At 38.4% G+C, this 21,513-nt stretch overlaps 1 protein-coding gene across 2 annotated transcripts in view; it reads left to right on the plus strand.

The window, feature by feature from the left end:
- The window catches only part of LOC126108691 (zinc finger protein ZFP2-like), a 174,262-nt gene that overhangs the window by 118,186 nt on the left and 34,563 nt on the right, over nt 1-21,513 (plus strand). For both annotated transcript variants that reach the window (XM_049914009.1, XM_049914008.1), the window contains one exon: nt 17,926-17,963. In XM_049914009.1, the coding sequence (XP_049769966.1) occupies nt 17,926-17,963 (38 nt within the window). The remainder of the gene's footprint in view (nt 1-17,925; nt 17,964-21,513) is intronic.

Consider the following 21,513-nt stretch of genomic DNA (forward strand, 5'->3'; position numbering starts at 1 on the left):
GGTTCGAATCCTGCCTCGGGCATGGATGTGTGTGATGTCCTTAGGTTGGTTAGGTTTAAGTAGTTCTAAGTTCTAGGGGACTGATGACCTCAGAAGTTAAGTCCCATAGTGCTCAGAGCCATTTGAACCAATTGACTCATCATTTAGAGATCTTCAAGTCAGTTCACTAGCGACATCCTCTTCTTGGGCTGGCTGTCCTGTCTCCTGTTTCACTACATTCCATATAGCCCTAAGTTTGTTGTCAGAATTATTGATTCTGACATGTTTGTCGATTTTTAACAACTTTTCTTAGTAATTTGGAGTATTTTTTGTTGTGTGAAAGTACTGCAGGATCTCGACTTGTTCTTGTCAATCGATAACTTTTCCTTTTCCAGTCACAAGATGCTCTAAAACAGCCAGTGATCCATGTTTTTTTCTTTTTTTTTTTTGTACACAACTGTTTAATGTAGTTTCTGATTATCTGTTTTGAAGAGGTATTTTCAAATAGTAATATGAATTTATCATAGATTACATTAAATTTTATGTTAACATTTGGTTCATTATAAATTTCATCCCATGTCATCTTTAGTACACTATTCTTAGAGACATTTATCCTGGAGACATTAATTATTCTGCCTACTGTAGGGCACTATGTTATTTATCCTGACTAACTGTGCATAATGATCAGAGATAGAATTTGTTGCTGGGTAAACCATTATTTTCCCTGTCAGAATCCATTATAAAATTGTCATTTAAGTCACCACAGTCAAATAACTTCTTGCTGCTGCCTGAAAGATACCATAGTAAGAAATCCATATTCCTCATAACAGTTCAAAATTTCCCAGTGGGGGTCTAGATACAGTTACAATTGAAAGTGAACTATTTTTCATTATTAATTCACAGCACACACTTCTACATGCTGCTCACTACAAAATCTACTTGTTTCAACTTTTTCGAATGTGTATCCTGTCGTAATATCTGTAACAACTCCTAATTACCCATATCAATTCTGCATGAGTAAGCTGCTAGAGTATAATCATTTATATGTAACTTACCCCAGCCTGTGGTTATTTGGTGCTCAAGTAGGCACAGGAATTCTATCTTTTCTCAGCTCTCTAAATTTTCCTAACAGGTAAGAAGCTATTCTATGTTATTACTCAGTCCTGTAACATTTTGATGAAATAAGCTGACTTTACTTGACTGACCATTAGTATCATTTTGTGGGGCTCTTCTGGTATTTTGACTTCTTTCAAAACAGGGTGCATGAATCCCAATTCTAACCCAAAAAAGCATCTCTCTGATGGCAGCAACCACAGGGATCTTGCTTTTTGTGATGGTGCTCCCCCTCCTCCATATATTTTGTGCAAGAAACTCAGCAAACATATCTTTCCTTCTCCTATTGTGGAGTAGGCCATGTCTAGTACATCTACATCTCCCAACTGTAGCAACAGCATTGCATTCATGTGAGATTTTGTTTCAGTTAGCAGCAGCCTTCTCGGCTCGTTGTTCACATAGCTAACACCAGTGTTGATCCAGGGCTTGGTATGGTGCTGTAGGACCTCCTCAAACATTTGTGCCTGTAGTTACTACTCCTGTTTCATCCAGATCACCCCTAATGCTGTGCTTAAACTGTCCTTAGAAGGCTGTTCCCTGCTCCACCTGCTACAACAACCTGATTCTCTTTGCCAAAATATTTACATAAATTCCCTGTGTCTTTCGTCACCTGGTCAAGACTAGCAGTTGGAATGACAATACTTGCAACCTGGTGCTTTGTTCCTAATTTTTCCTGTAACATCTGGCCTATACCTCTCTCATAGCTACTACCTAGCTGCAAGTTTCCTTTCTTTTACTCTCTTTTAGTGCTGACTACATTGAGTTTCTTTGGTGGCAGTTTACTGCGCCCTCTGTCACCTAAAGCTGGATCAGGCTCTTCCCTCATACTTCAGATAGCAAGTCAAATTAATTTGATACTGTAAGCTCAGATGCAAATTAAGTTGAAGAGCTAACTTTAATGAGTTACCATGATCTTATGACCCTTTGGACCTATTGAGTTCAAATTCTTCAAGTTCTAATTCATCCTGAAGGGCACAAATCTTTGCCATCAGTTCCGCAATTCTCTTGTCATTTGTGCTGAGCCTACAACTCAGAGGGAGAGCCTCATTCAATTGTCCATTCAGTTCCCAACTACAGTCACCCAAATGAAATTCCAACCCACATTCTATACATACCACTCACTCTTTCACTGCCCTACAGCAACATCAATGCTTGTTGTTCACGACAACAGAACATTATGGATAGGCTACTAATGAAGGGTTGGCTGATATTCAACTCATATGTAGTTCACTGGTGCACCATGGCATGGTGTCAACTGTTCCAACAGCAGTGTCCACCACATCACAGTACTTTCAAATCTGTACATAGGCATTTTGCGTTTTACATTTTGGTGATTGCATATGAGCTGCTGCTTCATGGTTGTGATGGTATTTGCATAGAAAAAAAATTGGGGATATTCTGTTACAAACCACTGAAGAACACAAGTCTTTTATACCAATCTTGTCAGGAAATCTCCCTGAACAACCTCCTAAGTTTTGTCAGTGAGCCTCAATTTAAAGAACACTCTGATACCATATGTCTCAATAATATATGAAATAGACGTTGGGTGAAAACATTGAACACCAACTCCAAATATCACACAATGAAAAAAAAATTCTCATAATTTTGTTGAGAAATTGAAATACACATTACAAATTAATATCACCATATCATCTTGTCAGTGAACAGATGATGTTAGTCATTTCAGGCTTTCAACAGAACTGTACCTACCTTCTTTCTACATTAAAATATAAAAATACAGTATTCACCTTAACAAGCTACACATTCGAGCACCAGTCTACCATTAAGTACCACACTAAAAAAGAATAGCCAGTTAATTGCAGTAACCTATTTCTTGTAATCTTGCAGTTATCTTATTCTGTCAACAATGCTAATTTAGTACTCATCATCATAACATGAGGCTGATTCAAATGAAGACCTGTAAAGTGCTATAAAATTTTTAATTGAAGCAATGAAAGAAACTTGCAAGTCTTTTTCGACTTAGTCTCCCTGACATTGAATGCACTTATTTCGATGCTTCAGAAGTGCATAGATACCATGATGAAAGAATTCTTGTTGTGTGTGTAGCCAGTCATGCACCACAGTTTTCACTTCTTCATCACTTCTGAAATATCTGTCTTCGATTGCTTCTTTGAGTGCATTCAACAGATAAAAGTCACTAGGAGTGAGGTCTGGTTAATAAGAAGTGTGCATAAGACATTCATATTTAATTTCCAGAATAGTCTCAACTGCATTATAGGCTGTATGTGATTGGGCATTGTCATGATATAATAATACTCCTAAAGTCAAACATTCTCAGCCGTGCAGGATTAGCCGAGTAGTCTAAGGCGCTGCAGTCATGGACTGTGCAGCTGGTCCCGGTGGAGTTTAGAGTCCTCCCTTGGGCATTGGTGTGTGTGTTTGTCCTTAGGGTAATTTAGGTTAAGTAGTGTGTAAGCTTAGGGACTGATGATCTTAGCAGTTAAGTCCCGTAAGATTTCATACTTTTTTTTTTCTTTCAAACGTTCTCATCATTTACTGCCGACCGGAGGGCAAAGTAGATTTTTTGGCGTGTCTGAATAAGTTACACTCGTTACCATTGCTCCCCTACCCATTTAATGATCCACAATTACTTTGTTTGCGTTCCAGAAGAGAGTGAGCATGACTTTTCTGGCAGATGGTTGAGTGTGAAAGTTTTTTGGTGTTGGCAGTGAACTATAGCACTTGCTAGACATTTTCGTTTGTGGTTGATGGAATTGGATCCAAGTCCCATCGCCGGTAACAATTTTTCCCAGGAATACATCACCTTTGACATGGAACGTGCAATGGTCTTTCAGCTTGGCAGTCAACTTATAACACTCCTGTTTGCTACTGTTATACCATAACCTCAAAACCGAAGGCAATTAGTAAAACAGAATTATTTTTGTTGGAGTAATAATGGTATAAAGTAACAGAACAGTGTTACCCTCTGAGAGGAATTTTGCTAGGTTGACCGTGTTGTTCCTAACAGAGGTGGCTTATCGGAAATGAATGTCAGAATTACGTAAATATTTGAATAGTAACAAACAAAATTTTGCCTAGCTATACTGTTTATAGAATAAGGGAAACGGTCGCCAGCCTAATTAGGCAAGAGAAAGATTAACGTTCTCGTTTAAGAAAGTAGATATAAGTAACTATAGTGGACAAACACAACCTAGACTTAGCCACACGCGAGTGCAATGAACTCTGACACACGCATATGTTTTAAGATTGAAGCTAACAGTTAGAGCAGCACAAACTATTTGCAAAATTATAACATATACCGAAACATACTATTACTTTCAGGGCTTACACAAAGTGAATGGTCTTTATAACATTACTATTAATATGCACTTCTAATACACAAGAGAGACAAACACTTAGCAATCATGAACATATAGTTTTCTACTATTGCAGTTTCCCACTTTTACTACAGCGAAACACAATGTTGACAAAATTGCAAGGAACTGACTCACCTTTTAGAATTTACTACAGACAACCATGTGATCATTTACTTTATAAGCCTCAGTCTTAAGAACTTTTAATATTGAAGTTGGCAACAGCACTTTAATAAGCAGTTTTAATAGGAATATTTTCAGCAAACAACATTTACTTTAACTCACTCTCTTGCCACATTAACTTTAACTTTCTTTTTACTATGTTGAAGAGGCATTAATGATCAAAATACTGGGCTTTAATGTTCTTTTAGTAAGGACACTCGGATATCACTTTAGCTCAAACGGAGAGGAACCTGAGAGGTGTTATGATGAGGAGAAAAATCAGGGTAGGTACATAAATTCAGATATAGATTACCTTCTATTTGAGCACACTAACACATCCATTAAGCTGATCCTTCGCTATACATCATTGTAGTATTCCGATGTAATGATTGCGCAATGTGGTGGCAACTGCATGTTGTTAGGTGGAATTGCAGGTAGAATTGCTGGACTCTGTCATTTCTTGTTGGCGATGATTGATACCAATGCCAGAATATTTCCAGCTATTTATCCATTCTTCCGAGGCATTGGAAAGCGGCAGGAAAAGCCTGTCTCGGAACCAGCACAATATGCATCTGTTACATGGCAGTGCACGGACTCGTAGCTCGTCTCCGTCTCGTAGCTCGTCTCCGACTCGTAGCTCGTCTCCGACTCGTAGCTCATCTCTGACTCGTAGCTCGTCTCCAACTCATAGCTTGTCCCCGACTGACTATCAGTTCCACCTTTTCTACCTAGGCCAACCACAATTTGCGCACGCTACACAGTTCCGTTCCCGAGGGGAACCACTACACCTTTTACATACAAATTAACTAAGAACTCTAAGTGAAGGTCAGCAATTTACATAACAGCAAACAAACACGTTAAATAAAACAGAACATTTCCACATATTGACATTTCTGCAAAAAATTATTCACACAGAAATTACAATTATATATAGTAAGTTTTTGTTCCTTCCAAATGGGACAAAGATTTTAAATTACAGATACACTACTTTGCATAGAGTCAGACCATGACTCAAAGTTTGTACAAAGAAAGGAGTATACAATTTTGTGTTATCGATTCAATCAAACAATATTTACAGAAGCTTAACGATATAATATTAAATGAAACAAAAGGAAAATAAATCAGTAGAGCATTAGAGCTGTAGTGTTACAAACTGACAGTGCACCTATCTTGCAGACATATTACCGATGTGCAGTACATTGTGAACAATATTTTGCGCTGAACCAATACTGATCTTCAAACTTGTGGCCATTTCATTCAGAATTACGCGTCTGTTCTCTTTTACAATCTCTTCCACTAACACAATGGTCTCGTCCGCCACAATGGAGTGAGCCTGGCCTCATCTTGAGACATCCTCCACAGAAGTTACATCACTTGTAAACTTCCTACACCACTCGACACTTGCTGCAGTGATAAACTCAATCACTGATCTGTGCTGTCATTCTATGATGAATTTTGGTGGTAAGGGTTTTTTTAAATTACTGCTACCAGTCACGAACTTTGTCAACTATTGTATTACTTATTTATTTAGTGTCATGTTTAGAGGGAATACTTCATTTTCAGGCTAAATGGCATTACAGAAACAACTTTGCAATAAGGTCATACTGATGTTACATAGTCTTTTTGTAAATGCTGTGGTCATCTTTGTTCTTCTGGCATGGCAGGCTCATTGTGATGCATTGAGGTGTTTCCATTTCTGTGGCTTTCTTGGTCACTGTTCACAAATTGTCACTAACATAGCAGTAACTTGGAAACACAATCACAAACAGTTTTGTAGTGATTACAGAACTGTTTGTGATCATGTTTCCAAGTTACTGCAATTTTAGTGACAATTTGTGAAAAGTGACCAAGAGAGCCATGGAAATGGAAACACCTCAGCACATCACAACAAGACTGCCATGCCAGTAGAACAAAGATGACCTCAGCATTTATGAAAAGACTATGTAACATCAGTCTGACGTTATTCTAAAGTTGTTTTTGTAATGCCATTTAGCCTGAAGATGAGGTACTCTCTCGAAACATGTTGCTAAATAAATAAGTAATACAATAGTTGACAAAGTTTGTGACTGGTAGCAGTAATTTTTTTTTAAAAAAAAAGCTTTACATAATTCTTGAGACAGTCATGGTAAAAAAATAGTCAAAATTGCTTTGAATTTTGGTTGGTTTTGACACCTCCACTAAACGCTGCTACCTGTCAGTCACCATCAGAACCTCAATGAGTACTACTGCTCACTACCAACTCCATCACACAACTTTTCAAAATTTTATAGTACTTTTATGGTCTGCATTCGAATCACCCTTGTATTTATGTGTGTGTAGTTGTATGTCATTATTGTATATTATACAGTACACAATAATTACAGAAATGCTACCAGCAAGTTGTTATAGCCATAATATTTGTGTGTGTGTGTGTGTGTGTGGAGGGGGGTGGGAGGGTGGGGGCGAGTTGCAGGCTGTAGACACTCTGTATCTCACAAGTTCCCAAAAATGTTGAATCTTACTTATAATTTTGTAAAATACGAACTTCTTAACGAAAAGCCAACAATGGCACAGGATTAAGTATGTAAGGGGCACAAAACTAACTCAGTGTTGTCTCAGAAAGTTGTTTACATTGTTTTAGTTCATTGTTAAGTCTTGTTAAAGTATAGCAGTCCTTTTTTGACATTTTTTGCTGTTCGGCACCACCACCTCAAGGATCTTCCCCTCCAACAAAAACCAGCCAGTGTCTCTTGCTTAGCACAAGCTAAATAAAATTCTAAATTTGAACAACTATCTAATTATGAACCTAGTAATTCAAAACTAATAATGGCTCTGATTGTTCTTAATAAATGACATTATTAAAATTACTAGCTCCTGCTTTTCTTTTTTGTAAGAAATCACAAGTACTTTGAAGATGGATTTACTCTTATGGCTGAAGAAAATTTTGGCAATGAAACAGCCAAGGGTAAAAGTGAACTTTCAGGTTAGTCTGACAGCACTTATAGTAACAGATCCAAAAGGTTTGTGTGCAGTCCCAGTTAGTGATGAATTAACTCTTGATTCTACCAGTAATTAGTGACATTGGAGAATTTTTAGGTGACAGATTGATAAACTCAAATATTCTCTTATGGCACTGATGGCAGTACAGCTTTCTGGTTGAAGCAGAGTGAGTGGCCTATTCTACCACTATAGTGAGATGTTCATGGCTCTGTTGCATAATCTTTCAATGATAATGTGTAAAGGAAAACAGTGTTTGTATTAGAGAAACTTTTAACAGCATTTGAATGAATAAATGTGTACTTTCTGTTCAGTTACCTAGTCTTAATAGATCTAATATGAATGATATTTTCAATAATGTAAAAAAGCCTAATGCATTATGTGTAACACATAAAATAATTAGCATATTATTTCAAATGTGACATCAAGAAACTGCAAAATAAGCCAAAGTATGACAATAAGCTGCTTCAACTAACATTTTAATCAGCAAAAGATAACATCTAAAAATGGCCATTGTATAAAATAAATTTCTCCTGCCAGTAAAATTAGGAGCAGCCATATTGAATAATCTTTAGATTTTGATCAGGTAAACTGTTGTGACTTGGCAAGACAGCCAAGCCGCTGTGACTGGTAGCCGAAAGGCACGCATTTAAGCCCGCGCAGGCTAGCGTGAGATCTGGAACAGGACAATGTAATTAATATAGCCAATAAGGTACGTTGCTGCTGGAATACTTAACTTTAATTCATAATTGGTGAACATTGGTCTGGCGGTACATGCATCACAAGATAAATAGCAATTGATAATGGCGCCTTGCTAGGTCGTAGCAAATGACGTAGCTGAAGGCTATGCTAACTATCGTCTCGGCAAATGAGAGCATAATTTGTCAGTGAACCATCTCTAGTAAAGTCGGCTGTACAACTGGGGCGAGTGCTAGGAAGACTCTCTAGACCTGCCGTGTGGTGGCGCTCGGTCTGCAATCACTGACAGTGGCGACACGCGGCTCCATCGTATACTAGCGGACCGCGGCTGATTTAAAGGCTACCACCTAGCAAGTGTGGTGTCTGGCGGTGACACCACATAAACCATGGTCTAGCAGTAGGATCTTTGACTACTAATGTCTTTAGTCCACGTTCAAACCTCGTCACTTCTTAAATTTTGAATGAAAATGATCAACAATGGAGCCAGAGACTTCTGGTATAAGAACTCACCCTTGACCTGCCAGTGGCCTTGTCAAAGAGGGGTATAAATGCTGATGTCACAAGCAGAAGATGGAGAAATAGACAAAGCATATGAGGCTATTGAACAGGTAATTCAGTATGTTAAGGGAGATGAAAATCTAATAATCAAGGAGGACTGGAATGCAGGTGTAGGGAAAGAAGTAGAAGAAAGGGTTACAGGCTTGGTAGTAGGAATAATATAGGAGAAAAACTAATTTAATTCTGCTATAAATTTCAACTCGTAATAGCAAATAAATTGTTCAGGGTTCACAAGAAGAGGAGGTATACTTGGAAAAGGCCAAGAAATATGGGAAGATTTCCAAAAGTTTACATCATGGTCAGACAGAGATCCCAAGTTCAGATATTGTATTGTAAGGCATACCCATGTGTGGACTCAGATCAAAATTTAGTAGTTACAAAGGTTATGTGTAAGTTTAAGAGACTAGTCAGGAAGAATCAATGTGCAAAGAAGTGGGATATGGAAGTATTGAGGAATACACACAGAGTTTTGTGTGGCTATAGGCATTGTGATGATAATTGCTCAGTAGGTAGTTCAGCTGAATAATAATGGACATCTCTAAAAAGGCAATCACAAGAGGTGTAAAGAAAACTGTAGGTATCAGGAATGTAACTGCGAAAAATGTGAAGACATCAGGGGGGAAAATAGGTTCTCCCAAGGACTCACTTAGCACATAGAAAAACCATAGTAGGCTTTAGTGATCTTAAAAGCAACGTTAAGAGTGGAATGGTAATTCCACATGTAAATGCAGGGGGGAGAGCAGATAGGCGACAAGAGTACATTGAAGGCTTCTTTGAGGGGAGGATTTGTCTTATGATGCAATAGAAGAATAAACAGGAGTTGACAGGGAAGAGATAGGGGAACCAGTATTAGAATCATAATTTAAAAGAGCTGTGGGAGACTTAGGCTCATGTAAGGCAGAATGGATCAATACCATTCCATTGGAATTTCCAAAGTTGTTGGGAGAAGTGTCAACAGAATGACTTCATGTTATTGTGTAGAATGTATGAGACCATCAGATTTTTGGGAAAACATCATCCATAAAATTACGAAGACAGCAAGAGCTGACAAGTGTGAGAAATATCACACAATCAGCTTCACACTTAATGCATCCATGTTTCTGACAAGAATAATATACAGAAGAATGGAAAATAAAATTGAGGATCTGTTACATGAAGATCAGTTTGGCTTTAGGAAAGCCAAAAGCACCAATGGAGCTGTTCTAACAGTGCAGTTGATAATGAAAACAAGACCAGAAGAAAAAGCAAGATACCATCATAGGATTTGTTGACATAGAAAAAGTGTTCAACAATGGAAATGTAAAGTGGTGCAACATGTTCCACATTCTGAAGAAGATAGGGATAAGCCATAGGGAAAGTCACATAGTATACAGTATGTACAAGAACCAAGAGGATAGAAAGCCTGGAAGTTAAAGAACGAAGTGCTCAGATTAGAAAGAGTGTAAGTCAGGGATGTAGTCTATTACCCCTACCGTTCAATCTGTGCATTGAAGAAGCAGTCAGGGAAATAAATGGAAGGATCAAGAGTGAGATTAAAATTTGTGATGTAATGATATCAGCGATAAGATTTTCTGATGACATTGGTATCCTCAGTGAAAGTGAAAAAGAGGTGTTGAATGCAATGAACAGCATGATGTGTGCAGAATGTGAATTGAGAGTAAATAGACGAAGCACGAAAGTAATGATAAGTAGCAGAAATTAGCGAGAAACTTAGCATTGGAATTGGGGATCACAAAGTAGACGAAATTAAGCAATTTCGTTTGCTCTCTGGGTATCAAAATAACAATGATGGGCAGGGCAAGGAGGACATAAAATGAAGGCTAGCAGTGGCAAAATGGGCATTCCTTGCAAAAAGAAGTCTACTAAATCAAACATAGACCATAATTTTACAAAGAAATTTCTGAGAATGCACGTCTAGAGCACAGCATTGTATGGTAGTGAAATGTTGACTGTGGGAAGATCAGAACAGAAGATAACTCAAATATTTGAGCTGTAATGCTACAGAAGAATATTGAAAATTTGTGGACTGATGTGGAAGGAATGACTAGGTTCTCCTCGAGTTGGCAAGGAAAAGAATGTATGAAAAACACCAATGAGGAGAAGGAGTAGAACCATAGAATATTAGTTAAGACATCAGGGAATAACTTTCCATGGTACTAGAGGAAGATTTAGTGGCTAAAAAATTTAGAGGAAGACAGAGATTGGAGTACATCCAACAAAAAATTGAGGATGTAAGTTGCAATTGCTACTCTGAGATAAGAAGGCTGGCACAGGAGAGGAATTCATGGTGAGCCACATCAAACCAATCGGAAGATCCAAGACTCAAAAAAAAAAAAAAAAAAAAAAGAGAGAAACTTTAGCTGTGGATGTACACAGTATCCCATGTTTAGATCACAAACAAAATTACATAACAGTAAGTATGAATGAACACATTGGTAATCATACACTTCCAAACAGCACTGGATTCCATGTCAGCTAAATCTGTACTAACAGCTCTTGCGAAAAAAGCCATTGATTCAACCTATGTTAGTTTATTGTGGAAGAGGTGTGCAGTCCCATACGTACATTACACTTTATCATAGTCATGAGAGAATGCTATTGCAAGAGCAGTCAGACAATGAGATTAGATATTACCAACACTGTTCTCAGATATCTGGGAAAAAGTTTTTGCATCCCCAAATTGGTTAAAAAATTGAATGCTTTCACTCACATGGAGTGATCTCATATGGTAAGGACTCATCCTATGTACACAGAAATGGTTTGCCAACAAACAAATGCACAATGTGAGGCAAGACCTAATAAAGTAAAATAGGTATTTCCAATCTTTCTTTTGGATCTGTCTGTTGGACCAGCACTAAGTTAGAATAAAATATTTCTGTTCTTCCAAGAGTTAGTTCAAAATTATCGTATTCTGAACAGCGGGTTTACTTATTAGTATTTTATGTACTTCCTTTGTTGTTGTTCTGGTCTTCAGTCCCAAGACTGGTTTGATGCAGCTCTCCATGCTACTCTATCATGTGCAAGTTTCTTCATCTCCCAGTACCTACTGCAGCCTACATCCTTCTGGATCTGCTTAGTGTATTCATCTCTTGGTCTCCCTCTACGATTTTTACCTTGCATACTGCCCTGCAATACTAATTTGGTGATCCATTGATGCCTCAGAACATGTCCTACAAACCGATCCCTTCTTCTAGTCAAGTTGTGCCACAAACTCCTCTTCTCCCCAATCCTATTCAATACCCCCTCATTAGTTGTGTGATCTACCCACGTAATCTTCAGCATTCTTCTGTAGCACCACATTTTGAAAGCTTCTATTCTCTTCTTGTCAAAACTGTTTATCGTCCATGTTTCACTTCCATACATGGCTACACTCCATACAAATACACTCCTGGAAATGGAAAAAAGAACACATTGACACCGGTGTGTCAGACCCACCATACTTGCTCCAAACACTGCGAGAGGGCTGTACAAGCAATGATCACATGTACGGCACAGCGGACACACCAGGAACCGCGATGTTGGCCGTCGAATGGCGCTAGCTGCGCAGCATTTGTGCACTGCCGCCGTCAGTGTCAGCCAGTTTGCCGTACAGCGTGGACGTGAACCGTATGTGCAGTTGACGGACTTTGAGCGAGGGCGTATAGTGGGCATGCGGGAGGCCGGGTGGACGTACCGCCGAATTGCTCAACACGTGGGGCGTGAGGTCTCCACAGTACATCGATGTTGTCGCCAGTGGTCGGCGGAAGGTGCACGTGCCCATCGACCTGGGACCGGACCGCAGCGACGCATGGATGCACGCCAAGACCGTAGGATCCTACGCAGTGCCGTAGGGGACCGCACCGCCACTTCCCAGCAAATTAGGGACACTGTTGCTCCTGGGGTATCGGCGAGGACCATTCGCAACCGTCTCCATGAAGCTGGGCTACGGTCCCGCACACCGTTAGGCCGTCTTCCACTCACGCCCCAACATTGTGCAGCCCGCCTCCAGTGGTGTCGCGACAGGCGTGAATGGAGGGACGAATGGAGACGTGTCGTCATCAGCGATGAGAGTCGCTTCTGCCTTGGTGCCAATGATGGTCGTATGCGTGTTTGGCGCCGTGCGGGTGAGTGCCACAATCAGGACTGCATACGACCGAGGCACACAGGGCCAACACCCGGCATCATGGTGTGAGGTGCGATCTCCTACACTGGCCATACACCACTGGTGATCGTCGAGGGGACACTGAATAGTGCACGGTACATCCAAACCATCATTGAACCCATCGTTCTACCATTCCTAGACCGGTAAGGGAACTTGCTGTTCCAACAGGACAATGCACGTCCGCATGTATCCCGTGCCACCCAACGTGCTCTAGAAGGTGTAAGTCAACTACCCTGGCCAGCAAGATCTCCGGATCTGTCCCCCATTGAGCATGTTTGGGACTGGATGAAGCGTCGTCTCACGCGGTCTGCACGTCCAGCACGAACGCTGGTCCAACTGAGGTGCCAGGTGGAAATGGCATGGCAAGCCGTTCCACAGGACTACATCCAGCATCTCTACGATCGTCTCCATGGGAGAATAGCAGCCTGCATTGCTGCGAAAGGTGGATATACACTGTACTAGTGCCAACATTGTGCATGCTCTGTTGCCTGTGTCTATGTGCCTGTGGTTCTGTCAGTGTGATCATGTGATGTATCTGACCCCAGGAATGTGTCAATAAAGTTTCCCCTCCCTGGGACAATGAATTCACGGTGTTCTTATTTCAATTTCCAGGAGTGTACTTTCAGAAACGACTTCCTGAAACTTAAATCTGTACTCAATGTTAACAAACTCCTCTTCTTCAGAAACACTTTCCTTGCCATTGCCAGTCTACATTTTATATCCTCTCTACTTCGACCATCATCATTTATTTTGCTCCCCAAATAGCAAAACTCCTTTACTACATTATTTGTCTCATTTCCTAATCTAATTCCCTCAGCATCACCAGACTTAATTCGACTACATTCCATTATCCTCGTTTTGCTTTTGTTGATGTTCATCTTATATCCTTCTTTCAAGACACTGTCCATTCCGTTCAACTACTCTTCCAAGTTCTTTTTCTGTCTCTGACAGAATTACAATGTCATCGGCGAACCTCAAAGTTTTATTTCTTCCCCATGGTTTTTAATACCTAGTTCGAATTTTTCTTTTGTTTCCTTTACTGCTTGCTCAATATACAGATTGAATAACATCGGGGAGAGGCTACAACCCTGTCTCACTCCCTTCCCAACCACTGCTTCCCTTTCATGCCTCTCGACTCTTATAACTGGCATCTCATTACTGTAGTAATTGTAAATAGCCTTTCGCTCCCTGTTTTTTACCCCTGCCACCTTTAGAATTTGAAAGAGAGTATTCCAGTCGACATTGTCAAAAGATTTCTCTAAGTCTACAAATGCTAGGAACGTAGGTTTGCCTTTCCTTAATCTTTCTTCTAAGGTGAGTCGTAAGGTCAGTATTGCCTCACGTGTTCCTATATTTCTGCGGAATCCAAACTGTTCTTCCCCGAGGTCGGCTTCTACCAGTTTTTCCATTTGTCTGTAAAGAATTCGCGTTAGTATTTTGCAGATGTGACTTATTAAACTGATAGTTCGGTAATTTTTGCATCTGTCATCACCTGCTTTCTTTGGGATTGGAATTATATTCTTCTTGAAGTCTGATGGTATTTCGCCAGTCTCATACATCTTGCTCACCAGATGGTAAAGTTTTCTCAGGACTGGCTCTCCCAAGGCTGTCAGTAGTTCTAATGGAATGTTGTCTATGCCCAGGGCCTTGTTTTGACTCAGGTCTTTCAGTGCTCTGTCAAACTCTTCACGCAGTATCATATTTCCCATTTCATCTTCATCTACATCCACTTCCCTTTCCATAATACTGTCCTCAGGTACATCATCCTTGTATAGACCCTCTATATACTCCTTCCACCTTTCTGCTTTCCCTTCTTTGCTTAGAACTGTGTTTCCATCTGAACTCTTGATATTCATGCAGGTGGTTCTCTTTTTTCCATAGGTCTCTTTAATTTTCCTGTAGGCAGTATCTATCTTAACCCTCGTGAGATAAGCCTCTACATCCTTACAGTTGTCCTCTAGCCATCCCTGCTTAGCCATTTTGCACTTCCTGTCGACCTCATTTTTGAGACGTTTGTATTCATTTTTGCCTGATTCATTTATTTCATTTTTATATTTTCTCCTTTCATCAATAAAATTCAATATTTCTTCTGTTACCCAAGGATTTCTACTAGCCCTCATCTCTTTACCTACTTGATCCTCTGCTGCCTTCACTACTTCATCCCTCAAAGCTACCCATTCTTCTTCTACTGTATTTCTTTCCCCCATTCCTATCAATTTTTCCATTATCCTCTCCCTGAAACTCTGTACAACCTCTGGTTCTTGCAGTTTATTCAGGTCCCATCTCCTGAAATTCCCACCTTTTTGGAGTTTCTTCAGTTTTAATCTACAGTTCATAATGTCTTACAATTTAAAACCTGGTTCCTAAATCTCTGCCTTACCATTATATAATCTATCTGAAACCAGTCAGTATCTCCAAGCTTCTTCCATATATACAACCTTCGTTTGTGATTCTTGAACCAGGTGTTAGCTATGATTAAGTTATGATCTGTGCAAAATTCTACCAGACAGCTTCCTCTTTCATTTCTTTCCCCCAATCCATAATCACCTACTACATTTCCTTCTCTTCCTTTTCCTACTACTGAATTCAAGTCACCCGTGACTATTAAATTTTCATCTCCCTTCAGTATTTGAATAATTTCTCTTATCTCGTCATACATGTCTTCAATTTCTTCGTCATCTGCAGAGCTAGTTGGCATATAAACTTGTACTACTGTAGTAGGCATGGGCTTTGTGTCTATCTTGGCCACAATAATGCGTTCATTATGCTGTTTGTAGTAGCTAACCCGCACTCCTATTTTATTCAATATTAAACCTACTCCTGCATTACCCCTATTTGACTTTGTATTTATAACCCTGTATTCATGTGATCAAAAGTCTTGGTCCTCCTGCCACCGAATTTCACTAATTCCCACTATATCTAACTTTAACGTATCTATTTCCCTTTTTAAATTTTCTAACCTACTTCCTTATAATGTAATATTTCAGAAATATTAAGGCATGTATGTGTGTACGCGGGTGGGGGTGGGAGGAATATTCCTACAATAGAATAAAAGGTCTATTACCTTTCCTAGAATTCTACTCTACAGGGTTCGTAGCCAGTTTTGGTTTATTCGATGTAATTCTGTGATAAGTCTTGACTTCCTGCCCCTTGGACTGTCCAGCAGCAATGTAGGCATGAACTGCCATCTCCCGAATTCCCCATTTATTTTTATTTAGGCCCCCAGGTCCTAGTCTGGCAGGCAAACTTCACCTTCTCCACAGTGCAAACCTTTTCTGAATTGCATAATTGCAGAATATACTATGAGCTTCCTTTAATTATTTCTTATCATTTCAAAGTGGCTTCCCATCTGATGCTCAAAACCCATCCCTCCCCCATCCTTGACACAGGCCACCCCCACACCAGGTGCAGTCTTTACAGCACTCTTGTGCCAAACCTCTTGTAAATGATGAAAAATGAGAGAGTGTAACCTACAATTTATTGTCAATTTAGACTTGTCAGTGAAGCATTACTTTTAATATGAAAACTGTTCAAACACAGGGTTTCTCAACAGGCGAAAAAGTGATGAATACTGAGAACAACTTGAGTCAGTAAAATGTAGAAATGAATTTGAAAATAGACTAGTGGCGAAGAGACAGTTATTACTCTAATGAAAATTAGAAGGAAGGGGGAGTGTATGTGTATACTTGAAGAATGTAACTCATGAAAATGTCTCGTTAAAGTTTTGGTTCGGCAGGACAAGTCAAATGGCTGTGGCTGCTGCTGCTACTACTGCTGCTGCGGCTGGTGATGTTCATGAATTACCTCATAGCTACATCTACACACACACTAACCAATTATTAAGCTATGGATGGTCAGAGGTCAACTGGAAAGCACAGAGTTTCAGTTTTTCTGAACTTCTAGGATTTCTTGTTCAATGCTCATATTATCTGCATCATTTGAATTGTATATTTGCACAAACTTTTATGACTTCCTATTCTATACTGTGCCTTTGAAATGCCTCATTCATGGATTATTGCTTGTTGTGTATAATGGTTGTATTTAGTTTAATATAACCTTTAAAGTACATTTTGGCTGTGGGTCTAACACAGAAGTAATGATTATAATGATGTAGCAATCAAAACACTAGTATTAAAAATGAACACGTCAAATTTGCTTCAATTGCAAAAAATGTCAGTTTATGATTAACTGTATGCCATCCTTCAGTGGTTTCACATTGACGCATATAATTTTTATTAATTATGTAGCATTTGCACCAGATACACAAAGTAAGAAAGTAGCTTTCAAAATGGAACATATGAATGTGTTGAATCATATCAATATTTTTTTGGCTGTAATTGAACATTATCCTAATATTTTGGATACAGTTGTGGCTGCAGAATCATGTGTATGTCTTTATCGATAGTGCTTCTGGCAAGTGAATGGATATAAATCAAATTTTAAATATTTTTTTTTACTTCCAGGCAGCTAAGCAACAATAAGGTTGAAAGTTAGTTCCTGGGAGATTAAAACTGTGTACTGGACTTGGACTGTAATTTTGAAACATACATCAAGGAGTTTCAGAACAGTGGATACACTGCTGCAGAGTGAAAGATTCTTTCTGGAAACCATGTGGTTGTCTGGTACTCTTGTACTCCTTGCTAAATTGCCATACGTGATGCTTGAACTCATTTGAAGTATTGCTAACCATCAGATGAAATTTATCCCCAGGCATATGTGAATGCACATCTCACATCCAACTACATTTTCTCTGGATCCATTCAAACAGTTTTCTGTTTCTCACTTAACTGCTTTTCTGGTGTGTACCTGGATGTTATGTGTGTGCGGCAGCCTTTTCAGTATACATTGTAAGTTATTTTTCCTGTGTATTACCAGTATGGAATATCAGTTGTATCTGAATAGTAGTGCTTTGTTTGTATTTCTTTTACTTCTTTAATTATTTCAATTTGTCTAATATTTCAGGAGCCAGCCTCAAAAAGACGTGCACCACACAGCCAATGGTAAGGTTTCCATTATTCATTGAATTATTTTTAAAAAGTACTGATTCTTATTAGCTCATTGGAAAACTGCATGCAACATATTGCTGATTAATTTCCTGTGTTTTTGCATCAATAGGCAGTAATTATGTAAGATAATGTGATCCAAAATACATTTCTATGTGAATTTGGTTATTTCTTTGCACCAGGGAAGAATGTCATAGTTTTATACTTTTACCTATTCTGCAAATCAGCAGTAAAACAAAACTGATAAAATAACAAAGTGACAAGGTGCATCCTTAGTATGAAATAGGAACATTTTTAGTATGGAACACCAATAAATTCAAACTTATAAAGTTTTCATTGCTGCAGTTATTCTTCCTTTCAAGTTGTGAGCAGCATTTTATAGAATTCAGTGGCCAAAGTTTTTATTGTAACAGATTTATGAAACTCTCAATCAATGAATAAGCACAATGAAAAAAAAACTTTAACAATTTGTACAGATATTTCAGAGTAAGGCTTAATTCACTACTTTCAGTTACAGAAAGTAAATAAAGTGGAATGTTAATTTGAAACTGAATGCAGTGTCAACAGACATCAATATCTTCCATTTATAATTTGTCATATGAAATTAAACATTTTTGAAAACAATTGAATTTTAGTGCAAAATATCATGTCCAAATTAAATCCTACATGAAGAGATGTATGGTAATATGTACCATTCCAGATGGATTTGAGAAAGATTTCTTTATAAGAAACTCACACTCTTCTTTTTCTCGTCATTCATATGTGTCTAATCTTTCTGTGTTTCATATAAAAGGCTCATATCTATTATTTCGTAACTTCATACTGATGGGTATAATGATATGTGTTGGAAATCAATTGAATCTTTACATCTAAATTTACATTTGCCAGAGTACTTGTATACTTTGTCATGATGCCTGTAATTTTGTTTTTTGTAGTCAAGTGAAAATGAAGGGAAAATATGATGGTTCTTAGCTACAAGTGTGATAACATTTCAGAACTTTCTGCTACCTGAAACACTAATATAAATTCTTTCACAAGAATTACGTCTTCATGAGAGTGTTTATGTAGAACAGAAGTACTTCTTGTAGAAATTTTGGGTCATGTTGTGCTCAGATTTTGTATCTCCACTTTCAATAATAATAGCAGTATTAATCTCTACATTCTGCAATGTATTTAAGCCCCAGTTGCTATATGCTTGCTACCTAGCACAAGTTTCTCTTGTCTGCTTTTTCAGTCAAAGAGCAGATTCCAGACATATTATCAACCACTGGAAAACAGGTTCTGTTGGAGCACAAAAAAAGGCAAATGTGTTCCTCTTTAAAAGACTCTGAGAGAGAAGTGGGGAACCAGCTGCCAACACCTTACTCGCAAAACATTTTTGTATGTGAGCATATTTGTGCTCTTTTAACACAGAATGTGCTAAATTCTTTTACCCAGCCTCTCATTGTAGTTAAGCCATCACACACAGCATCTCCCCACTCACTCTCAATATCTATAAATGTCTCTCTCCCGATATCTCCTTTATCTCCCATTGATTTGCAGTATATCCCTGTGCTACTATCTCCTCTCTCACTCTCTCTCATGTTGTCTTTCTTTCCTAGTGTTTTGATTTAAATTCGATTTCAAAATTAATGTACATGTTAAATTCATCTGCAGTAAAACCCTTCTTGTCTGCCTTTGGATGGTCTGCCAGTCTGGTTGATCCACCATCAACTTGCGCAACTCATGATGGTGACTCACTACACATCACACCATTGTTGTTTACTGTATTGTTGTTTGCGGGTAACTATTGTTCTCACTTGTCTGTGTTAGTGCTTCGTCACCTCTTGTAGTGTTTGTGTTGTTGTCCATGTTTCTTTGCACAGTACTACACTGTGAAGTTTTTAATGTTCTGTTCATTGCAATATTGTATGTACCTGTTTTACATTGTGTATATGTGTATGTACTAACTTCCTTTCCTATCTGTCTTTTCCTCTACTTTTGTGGTCATACATCTGACTCTTCTACATGTTTAAATTCCATGTTTAATCTCTTTCCCTAATTGAGCCATTCTGCCTTCTATTTGAGATTTGAAATCAGACACATCGTATCACATTTTTGAAAATGTTATTCATTTGCTCTTCTAAATTTGTGAATTCGTTATTTATTTGTGAATATTGCTCAAATACTGCTTGTTGAATCCCTCTAATATCATAATTTCGTTTATGAAAGGCATTTTTGCTGAGTAATTTGGCATCACTTATTGTATTTATACTAACTTGTAGCCAGTATATGTTATGATTTGTGCGTGCTTTCATAATCAAATTTCTACTAAAGATGTAGCTTGTCAAATAACACAAAGCATTGTATTACACATTGCTATACACAATGCAATGTAATTAACCCATCAAATAGCCTTATGCAAATTATTCTGGTTGCTACATCTGCTGAGGTCACTGTCTCACCATGCAGCGTTGGGTGCTGCCACGCAGCATTGTGGTGTGTAGTCATAGAACTTGGGAACATTGCCAGCTGTAGGTGAGGTACTTGCTGGCAGTGGTGGCAGACAGATGTACCCAAAGTTACTAAATCATCTTAATCAAAATAAATTTTGATGTCATAATGAAAAACTGCTTTGTTGGAATTAAATGTCCATTTTTAGCAATCATCGAATGAAATTTAGGCATTCAATATCAAATAATTACCCTGATATATTGTAATTACCATGTAATATTGTGAGGGCTTGCCTACTTTTCTTGACATACCAGGTAACCACTTATTTATAGACATTATCAAGCTCAAATCACTCATATTTTGTGGTAATTAAATTGCATTCAGTGAAAATACACTCGAAATTCTTTCTAAATAACAACACTATTTACTATTTGATGTGATGATGATGGCACAAAATAATAATTTAGTGCTATACAGATGTCATTACTGCTGTCTGGTAATGCCTTACCCTTAGCACAGTTGTTCCTAATTAATTTTGCTCATTCTTAGTTCAAGTCTTTGTAGAATACAGGTCTGATTACGAAGTGCAAGGTCAAATGCTGAACATTTCTTATCTGCAGAGTAACTCATTAACAGTATTTTATTGGGCTGTACAGTATGGTCGCTTTGTACAGTCTGTCTATGCAGACTGTCTCATATCTTGGGCTGTAAATCAAAGCCATATTGATTATTGTTGGGAAGTCCAAATGATGGCACTTCAGTAGAAGGGACTCCACGGTATGATTCATGGCACTGCAGGAAATACTGATAATGATGGATGCATATAGACTTCCTAAACAATGGCACAGAAGTTCCTCAAACATAAAAAATGTGACAAACTGAAACCAGAATCATTCTACTATTTTGACTAATAAACTCGAACTTCCTTTTTGATGAATCCTAACTATAATTGGTCATGCTTGCTCAATTATAAAAGCATTTGGTAGTACTAATGCCTACCAACTCTAATTTATTTCATAAAGTGCCCTTTTATCCTCACAACTATATATTTGTGATGATTCCACCTGGTTTAGTAGAATTATATTATCAACAGCCATAGGCAGCTCTACAAAGA

This window comes from Schistocerca cancellata, chromosome 11 (assembly GCF_023864275.1).
Source record: "Schistocerca cancellata isolate TAMUIC-IGC-003103 chromosome 11, iqSchCanc2.1, whole genome shotgun sequence".
NCBI lineage: Eukaryota > Metazoa > Arthropoda > Insecta > Orthoptera > Acrididae > Schistocerca > Schistocerca cancellata.